This window comes from Patagioenas fasciata, chromosome Z, assembly GCF_037038585.1.
Source record: "Patagioenas fasciata isolate bPatFas1 chromosome Z, bPatFas1.hap1, whole genome shotgun sequence".
Taxonomy (NCBI): Eukaryota; Metazoa; Chordata; class Aves; order Columbiformes; family Columbidae; genus Patagioenas; species Patagioenas fasciata.
In genome coordinates this window covers 66,472,370-66,497,943 of record NC_092560.1, presented here as the reverse complement: position 1 = coordinate 66,497,943, position 25,574 = coordinate 66,472,370, and the positions used below count along the sequence as shown (strand labels likewise).

Here is a 25,574-nt window from a genome sequence, read left to right as displayed (position 1 = left end):
CGCAACGCCCGGGCGCGGTGCGCACGGCCGAACCCGGAAACAGCTGTCCCAGCATGCAACTCGGCAGCGTCGCGGCAGGAGAAACTACAGTCCCCAGAAAGCACTGCCGCCCGCTCCCCGCGGCGGGCGGGCACCCCGCGGGCGTTCTGAGGAGCCACCACCTCCTCCCGTGCGTGCCGGGACGTGTGGTGCTCCGGAAACCCCAGGGACCTCTGTGCGGCGCGATGGGAACCGTAGTCGTGCCGTGCGAGCCACAGGCGGCTGGCGCAGACAGCGTCGCGGCGGCGGCCGCGCCGCGCATGAGCCAGCGGGCGGGGCCTGCGGGGCGGGGCCGGAGGGCGGCTGCCGGCTCCGTGCCCCTTCCTGCCGGTGGCTGCAGCGCTCCCCCTTCCCCAAGATGGCGGCCCTGGGTGTAAACAAGGTCGGGGCTGGTGCGGGGCCAGACGGCAGCCGGGCACCCGGCGGCAGCGGCCGCGGCCCGACTGGTGCCGCAGTGAAGGTGAGACAGGCTGCCCAGCCCTTCGCGCCGTCCTGGCAGAGCAGGCTGTGGTGGCCGGGGCTGCGCCGTCTGTGTCCCGGCTGGAGGAAGGGGGAGCGCGGGGTCTTGGGTACAGGAGGCGTCCCCTGAAGCCGGACCAGGCGTCCGCTTCGGAGGCTCTTGGCTTTCCTCGTCTGCCTGCAGCCGCGATGCCGTGGGTGCCTAGGGGCGGGAGGCCTACGAGTGAGGGGAAGGGCGGCTGCCTCACAGCGAGGGGTTGTCACGGGGAAAATGGAACGAATGGGCTCCCAGAGGCTGCTGGCTTATGGATTGTCGTTTGGATTTTTTTTTTCTTTTCTCCTAAACGACAGTAAATGTTGCTTTTATTAGCGGTTTGGGACGTTCCAGTCCCCAGCTGATCGTTCCTGCTACCTCGATGATCTGTTGGTAGCTTTGTAAATTGTTAACTTGTCATGACTGACCTTTTTGTGTGCATCGGCTATGAATGGAAACTTTCTCCACCGGCTACCAGGCTGCTTTGGCAAGGTCTTGCCCCTCGTTTCTTTTCCTCACAAGGACGTTTCTGCTTACTTAGTTGTGCTGGTTGACCGGTGGGATTTTCCTATAAAAGTGCGTAAATGAAGTGGAAAAGAACTAGCGGTGATCTGGGGTGGTGCTGAAGAATTAAAATGTTTTGTTGATGTCTCTTTAAATGTCCTTATGGTCATTATTTGTGTGTACAAAGCAAAATTAGTGACTCAGCCTGTCTGCTATGATTGCAGGAACTTCTGTAAAATAAACTGTATGGCTTACTATATGAAGTTTTGCTTTTTTTATCAGCTCAAAACCAAATATAGTCTCTTCATAAATTATAGGTTCTTGAGTGTGGAGTCTGTGAAGATGTATTTTCTTTGCAAGGTGACAAAGTTCCTCGTCTGCTTTTGTGTGGCCATACTGTCTGCCACGACTGTCTTACCCGGCTTCCCCTTCATGGCAGAGCAGTTCGTTGTCCTTTTGACCGACAAGTTACTGAACTAGGTAAGAAAATTTAAGGCTGAAGTTCTTAAAACCTACTTAGCCAAGGATATTAGAAGATAATTCTAGATATAGGTTCTTAATGCTCCACTTGGTGATAATATTTCCAATTAGTGAATGTTCAGTTTTCCTTTTCATTCCAAGAAGCTCATAGCACTGTTCAGCACTAGTGAAATAGGTGTCTTAGAAAAAGAAAGTCAGGATCTTGTCTTTATCGTCCTGAACCTTGGCTTGCAAGCTTTATACCTTGGAGTCTTTTTGTACACCTATATTTACAAAAGTGTTACTCTCTTTTAAATCGGTGTCTAAGGGTTCCTGAGGGGTTATGAGTTTCTTTTTGTCCTAAACACTAAATTAAACATGCAGTTAAATAGATAGTTTCTTTGACTAACAGATTAGGAGATTGGACTAGGTGATCTTTTGAGGTCCCTTCCAATCCCTAACATTCAGCGATTCTGTGCTTTGTCTGGATTTATGATGAAGTGATATAGAGGGAAGTAACGGTGGTAACAAACCTGGTTTTTAAATGTAATTAATTCTCTATATGCAATAACTGGTAGTAGCAGGCTATCAACAGGAATTCCTCTGATGTAGGAGTGTCTGCAGACAGTATACAAAAGGATAAGATATAGCTTTTATCCGACAGTGATGGTTTATATTAGGCAAAAAATGACACATGCATATAATTCCCTTAGAATAGGAATTGCCTTTTCAATATAGGGTTACAGAGAAGACAAGTTATCAGAAGAATTTGTACTGAGAACTTGTTAATAGCACTGGCTCCTGCCGTTTTGAATAGCGCAGGGTAAAAAAAAGCTGTTGGAACGAGGAGAATTCTCAGAGGAGATCTTTAATATAGTAATCCACAAAATAAATGTTTAAATATCAGATTGTGTCAAATAAGAATTTACTTTGCAGTAGGAGAATCTCCCAGAGTGTAGACCAAGCTGAGATTAATATGAAGGCACTCTGTGAGATGCTTTCATGGAGATATGAGACTGCTATTTCTCTTCCTGGCTCCTATCAAAGGGGGGTTTGTTTTCAGTGGAGAGGGAGGTGGTTAGTCCGAGTATCATGACTGATTGCTGATCTAGAAGATGTGGTTAAAAGAGTTATGAGTTTTACTCCTTGTCTATGACTATAGTTTCACAAGATTTTTAAAGTATACTTTTAAGGGGGAGAATGTTAAAGCGTAAGTCCTGCTGTTGTGAAACATTTCAGTCCAAGACCACTTCTTGTATATTGCAAAGTAAAAGTAGCATTTTTATTATTATAAGGAACTTGTCAGTTTGAAGATTTTATTGTGCTTCCCCCCCGCCCCCTATCCTATCCTATTTTTTGTGAGTTTCAGATTTAACAAAAATGAAGCTTCATAAAGACCTTTTTTTTTTTTTTTTTTTTTTTTTTTATGTAATACTGAGGAGCTTCTGGTGAAACACAGTGAAACGTTATTAAACTTGTAAGGCTAGTACAGAAAGGAAGAAGGAAGAAAAGCTTCAGCTTTTGTGTCTAGGATAACAGACTTGCTTCCTGCTGCCTACTACTAGAAAGAGGGATGATATGTTGTGACCAGCAGTTGCTCAGAAAACTGATACGTAGAAAATTTTAGCAAAACAGCTTGAAAGTAAAAATGCTTCTGTGAATAAAAATGTTCTGCCTGGTGATTTGAGCTGGCAGAGGGTTATGGCCGCTTTTCCTCTTACCAGGTCTGTAAGAATTGTCTTAAGAACTGTTCTTGCTTCCAGCATATAAAAATGGGGGGAGGGAGGGGGGTTGTGGAGTGTAGCTTGTCATGGCCCCTCTTGGAGGAGTCTGTGCTTTTGTTGTCTTGCTCTAATCACCCAGTAGTTACTACTGTTGGTTAAATCTGCTGAGCTTTTATTTCTTTTGGAGTGGAGCTGTGAGGGAGACATGGAAACTCCGGGCCCAAGTGGCTTCTCATCCTTCCCTCCATTTGAGGGCACGTGAGAAAGCAAGCTCTATTTTCACCCATTCCTGCAATTGCTATTCTGCCATTTAATGAAGCTGTTCAGTATCTGAATTTAGGTTGTAGAATCACTGACAAATAAAAATACTGTTGAAAGAAAAGCTGTATAATCAGGGCATAAAGCTGCCTGTGTTGAACAAAGTTCCTTAATCAGTAACTGGATTTTACAGATGCTTTTATTTGGTCATTTAACCTATTGCGTTCAGCAGATAGACTTGCTTGTTTTCCTTTGTTCTTGTTACTAACTCACATAATCCTGTATTCATTCAAGTATTCCACAGGAATCTTGGGAACTTTTTAAAATAAATACTCAGGGATCTATCTATCTATCTATATATCTGTTTATTTCTTGTGTTCTGAAGTGGACACTTGATTTAAACTTACTGGCCTGTCTCTTTTATATATACATATATATATATACATATATATGTATGTAACTGTATGAGAAGGTAGGGTTAGAAGTACCTTGTCAATCAGGATTTATGGGAATATGAAGTCTGCAAGTGCAAATTGACAGCACACCACTTACATGCTTATCAAAATCTAATAGTTCATAAAATCTTGCTATGAGAGATAGTATTTAGTAATGAACTGGTGGGACTAAAGCCCGCCCAAAGCATATTACTTTGCAGAGTAGACTAAACATAGATTTTTGAAGGTTTTTTTTGAGACTTCTTTAATGAAGTTGCCTGTAATTAATCTTCTAATGGATAATTTTAAATTAGTATATACATGTTGAAGGCACGTGAGCTGCCTAGTGTCTATCTTGAACTAGGTTAACGTTCTTTAACCAGAAAGGTGTAACGGAAAAGCTTTTTTGATTTTCAGAATCTGGAGATTGTGTTAACCTGGGACATATATTTAAGGGAAAATCTATGAAATGGTCTTTGTAGAAGAAGAAGAGACTCCTCTTAAAGCGTTTTCCTTAAAGTATCTTGATTTGGGAGAGAAGCTGGATCATTTATTGCAAACTGCTATCTCTTTTCTTCCTATGTTAGGTTAGTGTTTTGTTTGTTTTGTGAGGTTTTTTTTGTTTGTTTTTGTGTTTTGTTTTGTTTTGTTTTTTTTTTTAATACATGGACCAGGAAGCTGTTGGGAAGGATGTGCTTATGTAACAGCTTTGGAGACTCTGGCTTTTGACTTAGGCTGAGCAGCTCTGCTAAGGAAGCCTTTAACAGTTTATGGCTCAGGTGAACTCTCCCTACCCATCGTCACATTACAGTGCCGAAACTATTTTCTGTCATTAGAACTTGTTGAACTGATGTATCCAGGTGTTGGTATCCTTCATGGAATCCATCCCATTGGAATTGTTTACATTTATATATTCTATTGCTAGTGTTTGAGTGCTAAGACAAAACTTTAAAACATTGTGTGAGAAAATGTGGCTATAATGTAACATTCTCTCGGCTTTGTTCAGACATTTAGACAAAACTTGCCCTTTTTTCCTTGCTTTATTTATAATCCTTTTGCAGACAAGCCTCATACTTTTGAAAATGACATTTATATTGTTGGCTGGAGTCAGTCTTAGTATCTTCACTATGTCACTATTTCATTCTTGGCTGACACACTTCCTGCTATTTGTGTCTTATTCTCCTTTTGAGAAAAGACAGTCAGATTGTGTAGTGGTTTTGTAATGGGCACAGACATCCCTTTTAGGCACAAGGATGAGATCACTAGACTCTTTTACATTTGTGAACAAAGCAGAATTTGAGCTGAAGTCCAAGAGATTAAATAGATCTATTTATATGATTCATCTTTTACTGTTTTTAAATATAAAATAAACACTTTATTAGATGTGTTGAGAATATGTATGTTGAGTATGTAGTAATTTTGTAGTAGGCTTGGTGTAGAAAGAAGCAGAGTGGCTTTTTCTCAAATATGTGAACTTTATGGTAGATACCAGTGACATGGGACATGACTTTCTGTATGATAACATATGTTTTATAGGGTGCTTACTGGTTATAAATATTACTTTAGTAGATTAATAGTTGATGTGTAGGCTTTGCCTTTTTTTCCGTCTGTATCCAAGATTGACAGTGCACTGACAATGTATTACATGTTTTAGCAAATCTCAGGATATATTATAAAAAGTTAAAAAACCTAAAAGCAATGTAGCTTTGTTTCTCCTGACAGCTTTAAGTTATGAACTAGAAAATAAATGCAGAATATCTAAAGGGTTATCTTTTCTGATCTTCTCTGTTGATTGCATATCAATAAATTAGTTCTGCTTTGACTTTTCTGGTTTAACTTTCTCTTCATGTTAGACACGGAACAGAACTGACGTGGTTAAAATCAGATACAGGAATGTAAACTGAGGAGAGCACTTCTTAGTTTGGTTTTTATAATAAATATGTTAAAACCTGTGAAAGAAAATACCTTTTTAAGAAACTCTGTAATGATTGAATAGCTTCTTCCTCTCAGCCTTTTCCAATATTTGCTTAAATGCTAAGACAATATTTGCTTAAAGGCTAATTTGCTATGATCTGTTTCATAAGTAGATTTCTCCTTTTGGTGTGTGTACATCCACATATACTTTGCTATTAATGGCTATCTGGATTAGTGGCTTATCTGAAGATATGAGGTCTGCATTAGTATCAACAGTCATTATATTGGTGTTTTGTTAATGTGGGTATTTTGTATACTGTAGTAGCTGAAGGTTGTACACAGTTAGTTTGCTACAGGACAGTGCTATTTTAAACACCGTAGGAGAGAACCTCTAGCCACTTTTCTGTCCATTGCTTTCTGGTAGTTACTATCTAGAAATCTGCCTAGAGACAATGTCAGCAAATCCAGACTCCATTTACAAACTGGTTTGACATAATTTAGATTCTGAAGGTCTCTTGCTCTCTGTGTTTCTTCATCTTGTAACAGGGGGTGACTCTTCCATGCTCTGTGTTATGAAAAACATTGTGATCCTGCTAGGAATGCTGGACCTAAAAAATAACTAAGCACTGAAGTCAGAATTTATCAAGGCAGATAGCTGTGCTATTGTTAACTGTAATTGTGAAGGACCAGAACATAACATCTGTAAACTCCTTCAAGATCTGTGGCAAACAAAATTTAAAATACTTATTTTCTGTCCTCAATTTATTTTGTCGAGTACACTGAACTTAGACTGGGTTTTGATGATGCTATCTGTATCAGAGAAGGCTTTCACCGTGGAACTGATAACTGCAGAGAGATTGTCATGCCTTTGCTTTACACCTAACTTCAAAGATACTAACCAGTACCTTGATAGGCACATTTTCAGAAACAGCAGATTCCCCCAAATGAATGGTCTTTTACTGGTAAGCATCTTTCAAACCACACAGTCAGTTTGTTTTGTACCAGTTGAGGCTGTTGAAGGGGAGAATAGCTTACATATGCTTCTATCTGTAGCTATTGGAAGACAATATTCATCTATTTATCTGTTCTCTGAACTCTGCTTTTTACCTGTGGTGTGCATAATTTCCATTTGGAGTTTAGCTACTGAGATTTTTATGCTTAATGATTTAAACTGTGGAGGAAAATGGCTAGGAAAGAATGTTTCATGTAGCAAAACTGGAAGCTGTACAAACTGGTAATGTATACAGTGTGGATATGTTGATTCCTGTTCATATCCCTCTTCAGAGGTGCTATAGCATTGTTGCCTTTGCTTTGCCTAGATGTGGCATGCATCTTGCAAAATTAAGTGTTCTGCTTCCCTTGATGGGAAAACAGCTGGTATGTGGGCACTCCAGTCTTCCACTTATTTGTGCCTGGCTGTGTAATGGAGCTCTGCTATTTGAAACAGTACTGCAGGAAAAATGTTGTCAGGTGGTGAAAGCACTTGAATGTATTTCAAGCAAGTTTTGAAGCCTTAAGATTGAAAGCCAGTCTCGTGTTTGTTGTTTTGTAGCTCTTGAAGTAAAAGATAATGTTGAGGTTTAACCCTGGTGGACAGCTCAGCTGCACACAGCTGCTCACTTAACTCCCCTGCAGTGGGACACAGGAGAGAATTGGAAGGGCAAAAGCAGGTTGAGGTAAAGACAGTTTAATAGGTTAAAAAAAAAGCCATGCATGCAAGTGAAGCAATACAAGGGATTCATTCACCACTTTTCATCAGCTGGCAGGTGTTCAGCATCTCCAGGAAAGCAGGGCTTCCTTGCTGGTAACTGTTACTTGGTAAAACAAATGCCATCATTTCAAATGGTCTCCCCCCCTTCCTCCTTCACCATGGCTTTTATTGCTGAGCATGATGTTATTGGCTACAAAATATCCCTTTGATCAGTTTGGGTCAGCTGTCCCAGCTGTGTCCCCTCCCAACTTCTTGTGCATCCCCAGCCTATGGGGCAGTGTGAGAAACGAAAAAAGGCCTCAATGTTGTGTAAGCACTGCTCAGCAGTAACTAAAATACAGGTATGTTGTCATCACTCTTTTGGTCATACATCCAAAACATAGCCCCACACCAGCTACTATGAAGAAATTAACTTAGTCCCAGTCAAAACCAATACAGAGAATAATTCTTAACAAGCTAAAGCTGAAGACAGGAAAGCTTGCAGTTCTGTTTTTGGTTGGTATTTTTCTATTTTACTTTTGTGTACACTAGTTTAAAAACAATGTTGTAACATATCTAGCTCATTAAAGTATTGCCTTTTATGCAGTGAATGTATTTGAACAATGTTTCTGTAACTCTGCAAAGAGTCTTTCTAGCAATGTGTAATCTGTGTGTTGCAAGTCCAGACTCCCATGGTAACTGAAGATCTGTGTTCTTAAAACCATGAAAAAGCTGATTATTCTCTTGTTGTGTGTACCAAGTACACCTGTACTCATGTGAAGCGTGAGTATTCGGGATGCCTACTTTGTTTTGCTTGTTTTCATAACTGCCTGCTAGTCATAGTAGTTGACATCTGTTTGTTTGGAACAGCACTTTTGCTGTAATGATACACCAAAGTCTGTTGTGTGTTAAATTTCGGTATTGAAGAAGGAAGACCTAGTGTCTGTATAGGATCACTGGGATAGCCTCTGAATTCCAGAAGGATTCAGAGGGCATATGCCTACTGGACCACCACAGGGCAGCATAATTTAGGAGATATGAAACAACACTCAGGAGAACCAGACAGCTGATGTAGCCTGGTCTTTCTCTTTGGGAAAATGAGTGGAATACATTTTCTGTGAGTTCCTGTCCAATGCAGACTTCTGTCAGACACCAGATGTGAGGACTGAAAATGTCAAGAGTTTTTAGGCATCATGTGGAACCAGCCTTGGGCTCCAGTTGCTGTTCTGCTAGTCTTTGCGTCTGGGTTATGAGAAGCAGCCCAGCCTTTTTCCAGATGTGGCATTGTTTTCTAAAATTGTGTTTTCCAGATCATGCATGAAGCAGAGCATAAACTGAATAAAGCAGTTACTTGAACTTAATAAAGAACTGTAGGTTGTAGGGGTTTTGTTTGTTTGGTTTTTACGGTGAATAGCGCAACTTCAGTGAAGGTTTGGCTCATATTTGTAGATGGGTGTGTTTGCTTGAAGTATGGAACAAATATTTGAATTACAGAAGCAACATGCATGTACAGTTTTGTCCAGATAGGGATGTCCTACACTCCAAAAAGTAATTGCAGCAAACTTTTCTTGTTTTACACAGTTCAAAAGTTCCCTCATTAAGCTAGGTTAGTCAATTTCAGGCCTACAGATTCTGTTTAAATACAGTGTGATATTTCCAGTGTGGCACCTTCTTTGCTCCATAAGTGTATGTCTGTCACTACCCTGGGCACTACTGGTAATGTGCCTTCTATCATTCTGCTCAGTGAAGTTAGGAGATTCTGTACAGTAATGTAAATATCTGGCAAAGAAGTAAAGGCAATTTTATGTGATGAAACTAATGTCCACATCTTGCCTTCTTTTCAGTGCAGTGAAGAAGTGCTCTGTTAGTATTCAGCAGTAATGTTGGATATAATTAAGTAATTTCTTGACCTTGTTTTTCTTCTCAAATATGTTATTTCAAGAGCTGGTAAAAATAATGTTACAAGATTGTAGGTGTTCATGGCGTTAACTCAGTGGTATCTATTAGGAAAACAGGATGTTTGGAGGTTTACTGAGGACTGGTTTATGTATCTATTTTCTACCGATTTCAGTGAACTCATTGTAATAAAATCCCTGTGACAACAACAGAAGAGCTCATCACAGCATTGGGGTGGATGAAGAGCTCATGCATTTCTTTACTTGTCCTTTCCAAGTTAGGAATTGTTAGTGACTGGCATGTATTGATACTACATATGAACAGCCTTGTTAGTGTCAATTACGAGTTAAACTAATTCTAAACTGTGCAGTAATAAGGATTTAGTTTGGGCAGTAGACAACTTCAGAAGCTGGTCAGCCTCTGCTTTCAAAGAAGGAAAAAAAATACCCAAACCTACTCAGAGAAGTGACACTTATTCTGGAAATTCATCTTGAATTCGAGATTAGGCTCCATTTAAAAACAGCTGTCTGTTACCAGATTGTCCATCTGTAATTGGTTGTTTCTGATTTCCAAAAGTATGCAGTTGTGATTCAGCGATGGTAGTCAGCCTATTGCAGTTAATGAAATAGAACTTTCTAGATGTTTTATACTGAGGAAAACCTCAGATACTGTGCACGCAGCCCTTGAAAATGGCAAACATCTCATTTGAGGAATGTCTGACAGCATTCTACTAAAATATGTTTCTTTCTTTTATATATCTCCAGAGGTCCCTTCCAACATCAACCCTTCCGTGATTCTGTAATACTAAAAAGTAATGATCCAGTACTCAAAGATGATGCTTCATCTCTTGAGGCACCTTCACCTTACAACGGAGAAAATGTCTTTATGTTTATGGCAATGATGCTGGTAAAAGTCAAGAGATGATAGTTTAATGAAAAAGCAATCATGAGGGTTCTCATATGCCATATGGCCTATGCAGGTAGCATTTAGCAACAGTCACTGGGAATCAGTTCTGGTTTTGTTTCTCACATTGCTGCATGTTAACCTCTATAAAATTAGGATATTACAAGAATAGACGTGGACTTCAGCTTTGCTCTCGGGAGTATGAGATATATTCTTTTTTGCTATATCAAATAGCCTTGTACGTGGGTCTTTCTTTCTGAGTATTGTTTTAACTCTTATTCCAGTTTTTACTGGACCATGATCTGCAGTAGGTGTTGCATCTTTTGATTCAGGGGAATATGAGGTTTGTCAGTGTGAATGCTTCACAGCTTCTGTTAGTACAGTAGAAATGTTCACTGTATGTAGTTACGTAAAATATTAGTTTTTATGATACACATTAGAGTTTGTGTGTTCCTTGTAGTCTTTAGTTGTTGCTATTGCAGATTATTTTACAGCTGTTTTCACTGAGATTTTTGTAAATTTTTAATAATACTGGCATCATTTAAGTAGGGAAAATCTGCATAAATATTAAATAGTTCCGTAATGGAAGGAAGGAAGGAAGAAGATGGAAAGGTAGTGTAAGATTACATAGAAAAAGTGGTAGTTGTATCTTACGCTAGTTAATATCTGTGTAGTTTTGATTATTGTCAGAATCTCCACTGTTGTTTGTGAAACTTCTTATGATGGAATTTGCTTTTTCTTCCTCCTATCCCCTTCATTTAACTCTTCCTCAAATATAGGAGATTCTGGTGTCTGGGGCTTGAAAAAGAATTTTGCTTTGTTGGAGCTCCTGGAACGGTTGCAGAATGGACCTGCTGGGCAGTGTGGGGGGGCAGAGGAAGCCATTGGTCTATCTGGAGAGGTACTGAATTAAAAAAAAAAGTTTGTTACGTTTGTTTAAAATTATCTCTAGATAGAAAAAAGTGAAAGTAATTTCTTTGCCAAATGTAATTTCACTAATAATGCTATTGTTTTCTTTCAGTATATAGTATTATGGCTTTAAATAATTGCTTCATAATTAGATGCTAATATGTATCTAATAAAGCAGAAAATAAAAAGGTATTGCCAAACATGCATACTCTTTCTCCCTTTTTTAGGCTTTAAAAGATTTCTTTAGAAATGGTTACTCATGTAGATATTTTACTTACAGTGATTTAAGGACAGTTTTCTAAAACTTAGAAACTCTTCCTAAAGACTTCAACTCTTCTTCCAGAGTAATTGCTTTTTATAGTCATCTGATATCACTGCATCATGTGATAGTACTTCATTACCAAAACTATCTGCTTTAATTATTTCAGTATTAACTGGTATGCAAAAAGTATCATGCGGTGCCATTCTAGGAGTAGATAAGTGTTCTAATTGCCTGTTTGTCTATTGGTGTCTGTCTGTAACTTTGTAATTCTTTGTTCTCTGATGGCTGCTTTGGAGAAAATTGCTGGAGCTCAAACTATTTTAGCCTCTAAGTCTCTACAACTTCTACTGAAGTTTGGATTTATAAAATCGCTGAACATCTCTAGAATAATTTATTAGAACTGACTGTAAATGAAACAGAATTTTATTTTTAAAAAATTTACTGAGACCTTAAAATCAAGTTTTCAAAGTAGTCCAGATTTTTACTAGCATGTAACCTTCTAAGGGAAATCTGTTTTCAGGGTTATATTGGTGGCAGGTATTCTGATTTTCCTCAGTTATTGGGATTAAATATTAACCTCAGTTTTATCATTTTTGTTGTTGTTGTTAGAGTATCATTCGTTGTGATGAAGATGAAGCCCATGTTGCATCTGTATATTGCACTGTTTGTGCCACTCACCTGTGTGCAGACTGTTCCCAGCTGACTCATTCTACAAAGACGCTAGCGAAACACAGGCGCGTACCTCTTGCTGATAAGCCTCATGAGAAGACCATGTGCTCCCAACACCAAGTACATGCTATTGAGTTTGTTTGTTTAGAAGAGGGCTGTCAGGCGAGTCCGCTTATGTGTTGTGTCTGCAAAGAATACGGGAAGCATCAAGGTCATAAGGTACTGCCAAAAATCTGTTTCTAGTTATGCCGTGGGGTGGCTTGCATAATGATTTATCTAATTAAAGTATGAAATATTATCAAGAAAGGAGGGTAGATTCTTGATATATCTTTATAGGAGTAACTTTGTACTGTTCTTTCATTATCCCATTCCATCCCATCTTTCACTATCTGCCATTACAAGAGAAAAACATTATTTCTAAGACCACAATAAGTTATTTATATATTAAGATGGACAATCCCTTTATCTGATGCATTTCTGAACTTCTCACAGCATTGAGTCACCAACCTGGTGCAGTCCAACCACCTGTCTTTTTAATAGTTGATAATAGTAAACAGACAAATCTATGTTTACTTGTGTAATTGCTAGAAGCCTATCTTAGTCTCAGCATAATCTGTTACTACTTATGGCATTTTAAATTGCGAGATGGTTTTAAATTTTTACTTGCCTTTCTTATAGATACATATGCATTTGCACATATACATTGACACACATATATATTAAATATGTAGTAAAACAGAAAAGATTATTAAGGAAGATATTTATGATTAATCTTTATGTTGCTTTTAATTCATAGCATTCTGTCTTGGAACCAGTAGCAAACCAGATCCGTGCATCCATTTTAGACATGGCCCACTGCATAAGAACTTTCACAGAAGAAATCTCAGATTATTCCAGAAAATTAGTTGGAATTGTTCAGCATATAGAAGGAGGAGAACAAATAGTTGAAGATGGAGTTGGAATGGCCCATACTGAACACGTATGCTTGCTTTTTTTTTTTGCCAATAACCAAGATAAGGAATTTCTTTGAAAAGTATACATAGGTTTTATAAGACAAGACCTTAACTTCTTATCTCTACCAAATCAATATTGAGGCTTAAGACAGCAGATAGAAGGGGACTTGTAGTCTGTTACACTGGTTTTAGGCTACTCAAAAATAAGAAGGGAGAAGGAAAAGTTGTGTAACTGCTAGTACAGCATTGAAGTACTGTGGCAGATTGCATCTGTTCTCAGATGTTGTGGTACTGTTGAGGCTTCTTTCCCTGGTCATTTTTAGTAAGGTGTGTATACATACGGGTAAACTGCTTGATTATTGGAGTAATTTTTTGGAGGATGTTATTCTCAGAGCTGATAAGACTTTCTGTATAATGAGGACTTGAGCTGTGACGTAGCCAAGCAGATGTGAACATAAGTTAGAAACTGGAATAAAATGAAAAATATTCTTCTGTAATTCACTGGTGTCCTTAATCCTCTGGATCTCCTGACTGCAACATTGTAGGTACCAGGGACTGCAGAGAATGCTCGCTCATGTGTCCGAGCCTACTTTTCGGATCTTCATGAAACCCTTTGTCGTCAGGAGGAGATGGCTCTCAGTGTTGTTGATGCTCATGTGAGAGAGAAGTTGATTTGGCTTAGGCAACAGCAAGAAGACATGACGATCCTCTTGTCACAGGTTTCAACAGCTTGCCTTCATTGTGAGAAGACTTTACAACAGGTAAGTTGGCAAGTGAGCTGTAACATATGACAGAATGTGTGGAACTGCAAATTAAGTTTAGGTTACAAAGGAAAAAGTTAGGTGGTACTCTTCATTTATGTTTCCTTTACTATGTTAAAACAATAATGCTTGAAGTATTAATTACAAGGACATATTAGATAAGGGTAATCAGTATGAAAGCATCAAGTGTTCCAGTTGCGGGAAATCCTGTGGCATGATTCTCTTGTCCGGAGTAATTTCTGGTTATTTGTGAGATTAGTGGGAAGGAAAGATGAAAATGAAGCAAAAAAGACAAGATGTGTGGGAAGGATTTTACAGTTGCAGTTACCAGTATAAATGTTTGAAGATAGTTTTCAATTGAGGCTGATAGGAAAAAGAATGTTTTAGGATTGAATAACCTTCTGCAGCACTTGCAATATGGTGAACTCAACATATTAAATGTGTGAAGAAACTGACTGTATTAAATTATCTGGTTAGTCTGTTACTCGTTTAATTTAGTGGCAGCAAAGTGTAAATAGTGTATGGAGTGAGCAGTAAACTGTGTGAGAAATCACCTCATTAATAGGTTATTTCTACGTTTTTTTTTTTTAAGAGTGTCTGATTTCTTAGTCTTGATATATAACATAACTGTTTCATATAATTTATATTCTTATTCCTACAGGATTAAGAGGGATCAAATAAAATGTTTTTTAAAACTGCAGGACTATTTAGTATCTATTAGTATCAGGAAAAATGACAAGACCTTCCCATTTGTATTGCAATTTTAAATAAATCTATTTTGTAAATGTGAGTTTCTTTAACTAGAGCATTTCTATTTAAAATGCTTTGTTTCCAGTCATCATATTTACATTCGTTTAGTTATTTTAAGTAATTTACTAAAGGAAAGGCGTATTTTTGTTTTCTTTGTCTGTTTAGGATGACTGCAGAGTAGTGTTGGCCAAACAGGAAATTACAAGATTGTTAGAGACCTTACAAAAACAGCAGCAGCAGTTTACAGAACTTGCGGATCACATACAGCTGGATGCTAGCATACCTGTCACTTTTACAAAGGTATTCTTAATCTCGTTAAAATATAGCTAACTACGACATCCCAACTATAATTTAAAAGAAAGCAGGAATAATGTATATTCATTATGATGCTGTATTTTTTGCAGCAAATTTAGGCAGTCCAGTATCAGTTAGAGCCAGAGTGTCTTACCATATGATGATGCCATCAAGTATTTGAGCAACAAAACCACTGCTGTTATAATTAGTGTGAGAAACATTTGTTTGACTGCATCAGTAGCTTTGCTGGAACCTTAGCTGCTTTCTTTTAAATATGTAAGATAGTATTTGTGAGCTCTGGAAACACCTTTCTTTGAAAACATCCCTGATTTGTTTTGCATTCAACTCAGAACAGGAATCTATCTCTTGTTTTTCCATGTCTTTTTGGCTTTTTCATGAGGACAGCATAACTTCTGCAGAATTTTTATTATTTCCTGAAAATTGCACACCTATTTTTAAATGCAATAATGCTACTATAACTTTCAGGTTATAATACTAAAAATAATGTATTTCTTTCAATTAATTAAATTATAATTTGTCTTATAGTTGCTTTGTATTCATTGATAGTTCAGACACAGTTCATCTTCTAAGTAGGTTTTTTATTGCTTTAATTTAATTTCAATGGCACCTGTTCTTTGAAAGAGATTAAATTATTTGGAGTTTGATAATGGTGATCCTTTTCACATAGGAGAGTAAGTTTGAAACTCTGAAGAATAGGAAGTACTTTGATATATGGGTTTTTTGGATCTGAATGGGTGAAAGATAAATAGGATCGTTGCTGAGATGAAACTGCGGGGATTTAATTGTTGCTGTTGAAGCTATTACTATAAGGAAATGGATGCTTCCATGGGGATTCTGTGGTGATCCTTGTTGATGTCAGAAATTCAATTTCTTCCCGATAATTTGTTTTGTAACTTCAGTATATTTGAATTTCCATGTAATAACTGCATTGCCAATGCGACATTTTCACCTCTGTCCCTCCCTTCACTATCCAGCGGAGTTCACAGGGTCAGGAAAACCTTTTCTGCAAATGCTCATTGTTCCATGAATGAAGCAGCATTTAAATTTCATAGATGATGAATTGGATTCTGTGTACTCAGAGTTTGCTGATGCTGCCATCTGACACGGCTGAGTCAGAGAGGCATTTTGGATGTCTGGTTTTGCCGTTAGAAGCTGTTAATCTGACTTTGAAAAACTTGATTGTGCATTTCTGAGCACTTGGAAAGTGAATGGTTGCAGCCAGCTAGGCTGTAACAGAGGATCTCTAATAGGTCTCGGCTTGGAGGACCCAGAAGTCTTCCGGTGTCTCGCTACACTTCAGCTTTCTTCAGAAAGAAATGGGGCTTATATTGTTTTTCTCCTGTGACAACTTGGTATTTTTGTGAAATCTTCTGAAGCTTAGTTTCTGAATTTCAAAGGAGCCAAAGCAAATGTCATTTTTCACAAAACTCACAGCAGCCATGAAAAAGTAAGATGAAAATGAGTACTTCAATCTTACATTTTTTGTGTTTTCTCACTTAGAAATTTGAGGGGTGGGAGAAGTCCTTTTCACTATTGAAAGTGAGTAAGTTTTGTCTACTTTTTTTGTTTCCTTTGTGATGCAAAAACATGGATAGTGGTATGTCCTCCTCCTAAACCATCAAGGCAAATGCCACATACAAATCTTCGAGGGCAGGATTTGGAGCATTCCAGGACAAGATACTGAAAATGTTTCAAGAAATATGTTACTATAGAATAATTAATTTCCCCAAATGTTGCTAATAGATTGTTTCCAATGGATCCACCTTTACCTGTGTATTTATGAGGACTTCGACCAAAGAAGATTGACATGTCTTCGTGTACTTAGCTTGCTGGCAAGGAAGTGGTTCCTATCCAGGAACCTCTCCTTACTTGGAGAGAGTGCAGTTTTTTCTGGGTCAAATGAGAGCAATCTATGGTTCGCTGCTTTATATGAGTTGTACCACTTGATGGCATTGTTAGCATGAGCTTATTCAATACACGTGTTTGCTTGGTCTAAACTACCAATAGGAAAATTATTCTCCTTCCTTGCCTCTAAGCAAGACTTGTGGGCTTTTCTTTGTTTTTCTTCACTATTTCAGATTAGTGCTCACCACTAATAGTGTTACTGTCGTAATGTGGTAAGGGACTGGCAGTGGCTTTAGGTGAAGAGGCGTAGCTATAGAGTCTCTAGCAAGAAAATAGTTCTGTAGGTGGGTGCATTAATAACGTGGCAAAAACAGTGGAAAGCTACAAAATCAACAGAGTTCTCTGGTCAGAGAATTCTAACTAATTGTGACAAACAACTCATGTGGCTTGAGCCAATAGTGACGAAAAAGCCTGAAATTTTATCAGGTAGAGACACAGTAGCATGAGACTGGCTGTCTTTCAAAAAGGTGTGTGGTAACTCAGGCAAAAGTTACAGGTTCACTACAGAGATTATTGGATATTTTAGTTTAAATTAATGCCTGAGGTAGTTGATGATTGTGCCTTGTGTTTTTGGAGTCCATCCATTTCCCTTTACGAATGGTGACAAAACTATCTTAAACAGAAGGATTTTCTGTTTTGAATTGCCTAAACCTGCTTTTGTTTTGTGTATGCTCTTTCTTCCAGGACAACAGGGTACATATCGGACCAAAAATGGAAATTCGGGTTGTCACTCTAGGCTTAGATGGAGCTGGCAAAACAACTATTTTGTTTAAGTTAAAGCAAGATGAATTCATGCAGCCAATTCCAACAATAGGTTAGTAAGAACAATTTCATTGTAATGATTTTTTTAAATGTTTGACTTAACAGTACAATGTTATTATTTTATATTCCTACAGAACAAGAGTATAAAACATAATTATTTTCATTCTAGGTTTTAATGTTGAAACAGTAGAATACAAGAATTTGAAGTTTACTATTTGGGATGTAGGAGGGAAGCACAAATTGAGGCCCTTGTGGAAACATTACTATCTCAATACACAAGGTGAGACTGATAGAACTTTTAAACTGCATTTGTCTTCTTTTTGGCTTTGAAATGCAACCTGGATTATTAATAGAAAAAATTTATAACTGCAGAAAATTGTTCATCTAATGAAAAATACAGCTGCCAGATTCAGGAGCTAAGACATTTTAATACAGTTGGTCATACTGCCCGCTGCATGGTAAAGGTACATTCTCCATAAATCCATCAGACAGTTCATGGAGCCAAGTGAAATTGGAATCTCCATTGAACTGGTTCTAGCAGACAACAGACAAGTTGCAGCTTTCCAAAGTTTGCGTAGGGAGAAGTAGTACTTGCCAGGTATGAAATTTAAATAGCACTTGAAATGAAAATACTCAGCCTTTAGGAGTCTTTATTTGGCCATGTAAAAAAATCTACAAAGTTCTGTAACTTCTGACTTAGTATTGCAGTGTAATATCTGATCATAGACTAGGTAGACTAGATTTCTACTGATTTTGAAAACTGATGGAAATGGTGCACATATTCCTGCCATTCCCTCGGGTTCTGTTGTTGGTCACCAGAGAGAAGAGTTTGGTGCCTGCCCCTCCTTCTCCCCTTGTGAGGAAGCTGTTGACTTTGATGAGGTCTCCTCTTGATCTCCTCTTCTCCAGGCTGAACAAACCCAGAGACTTTAGCTGCTCCTCTTAAGGCTTCCTCTCCAAACCCTTCACCAACTCCATAGCCCTCTTCTGGACACTGTCCAGCAGCTTTATATCCTTCTTATCCTGTGGCACCCAGAACTGCACACAGTGCTCCAGGTGAGGCCGCACCAGTGCAGAGCAGAGCAGGACAATCACCTCCCTGCCCGGCTGGCAATGCTGTGCTGGATGAATCCAGGACACGGTTGCCCTCTTGGCTGCCAGGGCACACTGTGGGCTCATGGTCAACTTGCCATTGACCAGAACCCCCAGATCCTTCTCCACAGAGCTGCTCTCCAGCCTCTCGTTCCCCAGTCTGTATGTACGGCCAGGGTTGCTGTGTCCCAGGTGCAAAATCCGGCACTTGCCCTTGTTAAACTTCGTGGGGTTGGTGATTGCCCAGTTCTCCAATTTGTCCAGGTCCCTCTGCAGGGCCTCCCTGCCCTCCAGAGTGTCAGCAGCTCCTCCCAGTTTTGGGTCATTGACAAACTGACTTAGTATTCCATTGGGCCCTGAGTCTAAGTAATTTACGAAGACACTGAAGAGTGCCGGCCCTGCAGGACCTCACTAGGCACTGATTGTTGCCAGCCCAACATAACTCTATTTACTAGAACCCTTTGAGCCTGGCCCATCAGGCAATTATTCACACACTGCACTGTGTGTTTACCCAGCTGTGTGCTGGACATTTTGTCCAGGAGGATACTGTGACAGCCAGTAGCAAAAGCTTTACTGAAATGCAAAAAGATCGCATTGACGGGCTTCCCTTGGTCAACGAGGGAATTCAGAATAACCAGAAGTACTTTGGCATGACAAACGTAAGTTTGTACTTCACTTTGTGCCTTATTTCAGCCTTCATTGTAAACTTTTAACGTTTCAAATTGTTCATCTTTTCAAACTTTTAAAAATAGTATTTTGGGGTTTCTGTTGTCCTCCTAAAACTTACTGTGTAAGCACCAGTAGCCTGGAATCATGTCTGCCTTGAAGAATTTTATGTTGGAGGGAAAGTCTAAGCAGTTAACCTGGTGCATACCTGCAGGAAGTTTTGTTTAGTTTTGGTGGTGGGGTTTTTTCCATTGCAAAAAACATGAGTTTGAATTCTGTCCTCTAGCTCTGCCTCCCTGACTCTCCAGTCTTTCTGGTGTCTTGGTTACTCTCTGTAGTGGACACCAAAATCTGCTGCTGCGGTGTCAAGTTCGTGGCAATCCTCCTTGGATTGCATAGTCTGTAGCTGAAGGGAGCTATGTTGATTTGGCTAAACCTGTAATTTTACAGCCAGTTAAGGGAAGCTAGAATAGTTGTGTGGGAGTTGATTGAGTGTAAATGGGTAATGGTTTAAACTGAGAGACTCAATCCACACATAGTAAATCTGATTTTAGACCTAAGTATTTAAAATATTACAGCATTTATGTTAGGCTGGACAAGAAGCTTCAGATTTTTTTCCCTGTTTTAGGATGAATTCTAGATTTTTGTCAGAAGTATAGAGGTATGTAAGACATTTCTCAGTCCTCCTCAATTTGAAATTGAAGATATGCACTGCTGAAAAACTTAACATAGAATACTGCTAGGAAAAAAAGTAGAATTGTGGAAATGGAAAGCTAATTTTACAGTATTTGGATTTGAATGTGTGTTAAACATTTTTCTCTTTCTTTCATAGCGGTGGTGTTTGTCATTGATAGCAGTTACAGAGACAGGGTCAGTGAAGCACACAGTGAACTTGCAAAATTATTAACAGAGAAGGAATTGCGGGATGCCTTGCTCTTAATCTTTGCTAATAAACAGGTACTTGTGATTTTTTTTTTCACTCTGTTACTCTTTTTCTCCATTTGTGTATCAAGTTCCAGCTTTCTGAACCCTCTGCTATGGGTAGAGAATGATAGTGTGTAAAGGATTAAAAAGTAAATGTTTTCCTTATGTTTAATGCTCAGAAAATACATGATGCTACAGTTCTTGTTTTGTGGTAAGAAGCAGGGAAGGCATAACTTTCATTTGGCTGTTGTGTTTGGAAATCTTGATTATGATCTGCAGCTGCAGTCCGAGCCATCAGTTAAAAAAAGCTTCAGACATAACACAGAAGAGTAAATGAGTCTTTGTATCCGATTCTGTTGCAGGATGTTGCAGGTGCACTTTCAGTGGAAGAAATCACGGATCTGCTGAGTCTCCACAAGCTCTGCTGTGGCCGTAGCTGGTTTATTCAGGGTTGTGATGCCCGAAGTGGTACAGGACTTTATGAAGGACTGGACTGGCTTTCGAGGCAGTTAGTAGCTGCTGGTGTCCTGGATGTGGCTTAATTTTACAGCAGCTGCAATTTAAGGTTGTAGTTTACTGTTTTGTGTTGTTTGCACGATTTAGGATGTCGTAGCCGGGTCTGCTGTCTGAAGAGGTGACTTTACTGAAATTGGTGGTACAGAAAAATATAAGCCTTTATCCTAGATTGGACAATTGGTTTAGTAAACTTGTGGAGCTATAGTGTTTTTGAAATTTGATACGTTTACAAGTAATGGAATGGGCTAGTTACAAGGGTGCCTTGAAATTCTTTTTGGTGAAATTAGGTTGTTCCCATTTAAAATTATTTCCTGATAAGATATGCATTGGAGTTAATATAACAACTATAACAAAGTTACAGTAGTTAATTGGCGTCAGAAAAATTTTGTGTGGTTTAGAAATATTTTCCCAGGACGTTATTGCAAAACCCATCTCAAGTTATTAGGACAACCGTCTCTCTCTATTAGTCAGAAATAAATGGTGCTACTCTTTAATATCTAAAGAATTGATCTAAAGGTGGTTGAAAATTACATGCAAATACACCACAGAAAGAGAATGTTTCCCCCCATTATTTATTAGCTTCCCTGTTTGTTAACAGAAGGCAGCATAACTGGGCAAAGAAAACTTCAGAATGGGAAACAGTGTTACAGGACTAGGGGGCTGTGGCATTGTTTAGCTGGTTGTTTTCTGGCTGTGGGGATAGAGGTTAGGTGGTGGTGGTTGTTTTTGTTAATTGTAGCACATGCTAAATTATTTATGGACAGACTATAGTGATACTGAGGTGGAACTGTTTTGTGCATGCCTGAGGACATTATCTGCCTTTAGAGATTAAGCTTACTCCTCAATAAGTCAAATAAAGGAAAAAAAACTTCTGAAAGAAGTAGTGTGGTGTAATGTCAATCCAGCTGTACACTCTTATGTAGAAGTCATGCTTCCAGACTAAGGTAGTGGCCTTAAAATACTAAATAACATGATGTAAGAGCAGTGTACACTAATTATAACTCTTACTTAGAAGAGCAGATGATAAAATGTGGTATAAACCTTCCATCATCAGATTTTCAAATCTTGAATGTTCCTGCTGTGGCAGGGGGATTGGACTAGATGATCTTTTGAGGTCCCTTCCCGTCGCTAACATTCTGTGATTCTACATGGCACTGTCAACAAAGTCTCCATTTTTGAAGATTACTTGTGCACAAACCTCTAAAATATAGGGGTAGCGCTGTTCAAAGACAGTTATGACTTAGTGATGTCTCTTTTTCTGCCGCACATGCAACTTGGATAGCTATTTTACCTGTCTGGAAGGCGCATCACAATCTTCTGACCTCTTCTTTAAGTGCACAGCCATTGCCTGTTGAAGAAGCTGTGCCACGGACCTCTTCATGTTGGTAGAGGAGCTCTGAGGAGCATAACCAGTAGATAAAAACTGCATATCATCACCTTTCTTACTGGAGCAGAGGTGAATAGGGAGGACCAGACAGTGGAAGTGAACAGTGTGATTTCACAGATGGGGAGATATTTGTGTCATGCTGAAAAGCGTGCTTACCTGTGTGAGCTCTGAACCTCACCTGGCAAAGAAAATGCATCCCATTATCTGTGGCTGTGGCTTTTATTGCAATACTATCAATTTTATTATGTTTTCCCAGAACGTATAAACAAATAATTTAGTACATTTGCACCTTTCTTCAAGAAGCAGCAGTTAACTGTTTCTCTTAATGATGCTTATTTGTAGTTTTCTATTGTTACTTACATTTTGTGCAAATAGTGTTAAATGCAGTTTCAGTTTCGGCAAATCTGATGAATAGTAGCAGAAAGAACACTAAGTTTTAGAAGTAGTTAAATGATTGTGAAATGGGCTTTGATGCCAACAAAGGGTATTTACTCTTTCTTCAGACAACCTGATAAATTTGGAAATAGTTTACAGCAGAATGAAAGGTGTGTTCTTGCACCTACTGAACTGAAAATGGTTCATCCTTCCCAGCTGGGAACTTCTGGCACAACAGAGAGCTGGCTGCTGTGACTTGAGCATCAGCTTAGCCTGTACTGCCTGTACTGCAGAGCAGTCCCAGACCACAGCTCTTTTTAAGATGAACAAGTTCTGCTAAGCACAGTGGATGCCTTTTCCTGGAATATTTTTAACAGAGAAGACAGGCATTCTTGAAAAGAATCCTGGTTCTGTAATTTTATTTTAGCTGGCTTATACTTCAGTTTTATGTGCCTCTCGGTGTAGTTCTACTTTAAGATGTTCAGCATGACTGGTTTGGACTTTTTGTATTGGGTTGGTGCAAAAGTAATAGTGGTATTGGGCTGTGGATTTTAAATCATTTTAGCTAGGCTTTAAACACATCTTTATTAATCAAAATAGGAACCATTACAATCAACACATTTTTCCCCATGAGAAATGAGTTTGTTTATTCCTGTATCGTAAAAATCTGTGCTTTGCGATTTAACAAACTCTTGGAAAGCATTTTCTGCATCCTGCTGGGTGTGGAAACGTTTTCTCTGCAAAATGTGGTTGAGATGCTTGAAGAAGTGGTAGTCAGTTGGCAAAGAGGTCAGGGGAATATGGCGCACAAGGCAAAACTTTGTAGGCCAATTTCTTCAACTTTGGAAGCCTTGGTTGTGCGGCATCCCGTCGGGCGTTGTCGTGGAGAAGAGTTGGGCACTTCCTGTTGACCAATGCCGGCTGCAGGTGTTGCAGTTTTCAATGCATCTCATCGATTTGCTGAGCATCCTTCTCACACAGAATGGTTTTGCTGGGATTCTGGAAGCTGTAGTGGATCAGACTGGCAGCAGACCACCAAACAGTGACTGTGACCTTTTCTTTGGTGCAGGTTTGGCTTTGGGAAGTGCTTTGGAGGTGGTTCTCAGCCCAGCCACTGAGCTGGTCACTGCCGGCTGCCATATAAAATGCATTTTTTGTCACACATTACAGTCGGACAGAGACACTGTTTGTTGTTGCTGCGTAGAGTAAGAGAACATGACACTTCAAAAGGATGATTTTTTTGGATATTTGGTCAGTTCATGAGGCAGACACTTATTGAGCATTTCCACCTTTCCAATTTGCTTCAAAATCCCCACGACCATAGAATGGTTGATGTTGAGTTCTTTGGCAACTTCTCATGCAGCTGTAAGAGGATCAGCTGTGATGATCGCTCTCAGTTGGTCATTGTCACCATCCGATGGCCACCACTAGGCTCCTCATCTGCAAGGCTCTCATCTCCGTTGTGAAGCCTCTTGACCCACCCCTGCACTGTCCATTCATCAGCAGTTCCTGGGACAAATACGTTGTTGATGTTGTGAGTTGTCTCTGCTGCTTTACAGCCCATTTTGAACTCGAATAAGAAAACTGCTTGAATTTGCTTTTTGTCTAATATCGTTTCCATAGTTGAAAATAAATATGAAATAAACAGCAAGTAGTAATTAGCAAAAAAAAAAAAAAAAAAAAAGGCAAGAAAAGCACATTACGTATAACCACCACGTTTATATAAGAATGTATTCAAACATCAAATGGCAAATTTCAACAATAGGAAAACTGCTATTGCTTTTGTACCAACCTCATTGCATTTGAGTGCAGAGGAAAAATTCTCGCTCGTGCATATTTTTTACTACAAAGGGTTGCTTGTAACACATGGAATACTACCATAAAAGTGTTTTTAAATGGAATTTGTTTAAAATTACTTGAAGTAACTGTGACTGTGTTGCATTTGTCTGTGAACTCTTCAGTGTAAACAGGTACACTAAGAGGTTTATTTGTATTATAAATTAATACTACATATAAACTGCTTCAGTTATAAATCTAAGCTTGTTTCACCAGTTTTACTGAACTTTATTTTTTAGTGTACTAACTTACGCTATATGTAATTGGAATATTTCCTCAACTAGGAAATCATTCAAGCATTACTAACTATGGGGATTATTTGAAGAGACTGAAGAACTTTTCATAGGATTTTGACGTAATTGTGAAATTGAGTAAATACAACATCCTGTGACTGTGTTGTGGTTTCTATAAAGAATTTCAGCTCAGTATGTCTAGGCTAACTGAAAAATCATGTTTCATCACTTCATGTGGTCTTACTGTATGCTGCCTTCAAATTTATTGTGGAATATGTGGTACATGAGGATTGCATTCTGACACAGTTTTATTCTGAACTGTTGGAGTAGGTGTGGCTGTTATGAAAAGATTTCTTGAAAGAAAGTGCTCTTTTAGTGGAAACAATTCATGAGCTGCTGCAATTGGAGTTGCCCAGAAAATGAATTATTTTCAATAAAAGTATCTAAAACTTTGAAAATTAATTTTAATAAACTTGCCTTTTTTGTGAAGTTTCTCTCAGAACAGAGGTATGCCTCATTTAAAGTGCTGCAGAATTTTTCTTACAGATCCCTGAAGATAACCCTTTACCTCACTGAAGCTTCTTAGGGTAGCAGCTTTTGAGGAACTGAATCTGATTAGTGCGCATCGCATCTCAGTTCCTGGACGAAGTTACCAGAACTGTGATCTCCTGAGTCTTTTGTGAGTGCAGTAGTGTTACATGAGCATAAATGTTACTGTATTTAGACTAGACTTAGCCATTCAACATAGTAACAGAACCATATCTAGCCCCAGGTGCACAACAGCTTGAGGAGCTGTGTGAACTTTCATTGCAGACTGCATCAGAAACACCTGATATGAATGGCATCATTTATTTTAAGCTAAGTATTTCAGCAGAGAAGTAGTAATGTTTGAAGGACTTTGGGTAATGTTGAAGCCAGAACCAGACTCCCTAAGCTAAAACAACC

The 25,574-nt window shown here is 38.9% G+C and overlaps 1 protein-coding gene across 2 annotated transcripts; it reads left to right on the top strand.

Annotated features, from left to right (window-relative positions):
- The first annotated feature begins 318 nt into the window (after positions 1 to 318).
- TRIM23 (tripartite motif containing 23) lies at positions 319 to 25,091 on the top strand. 2 transcript variants are annotated; one of them, XM_071801874.1, is made up of 12 exons: positions 319 to 499; positions 1,354 to 1,516; positions 11,094 to 11,215; positions 12,095 to 12,373; positions 12,951 to 13,133; positions 13,653 to 13,868; positions 14,784 to 14,918; positions 16,434 to 16,472; positions 17,523 to 17,652; positions 17,770 to 17,880; positions 20,191 to 20,315; positions 20,645 to 25,091. In XM_071801874.1, exons 1-12 carry the CDS (start codon positions 398 to 400, stop codon positions 20,822 to 20,824), a joined length of 1,785 nt encoding a protein of 594 aa, XP_071657975.1. In that variant the 5' UTR covers positions 319 to 397; the 3' UTR covers positions 20,825 to 25,091. The 2 variants fall into 2 exon arrangements, with proteins under 2 accessions (XP_071657975.1, XP_065716803.1); XM_065860731.2 differs by lacking the exon at positions 16,434 to 16,472 and having other exon boundaries at positions 321 to 499.
- Positions 25,092 to 25,574: the final 483 nt, after the last annotated feature.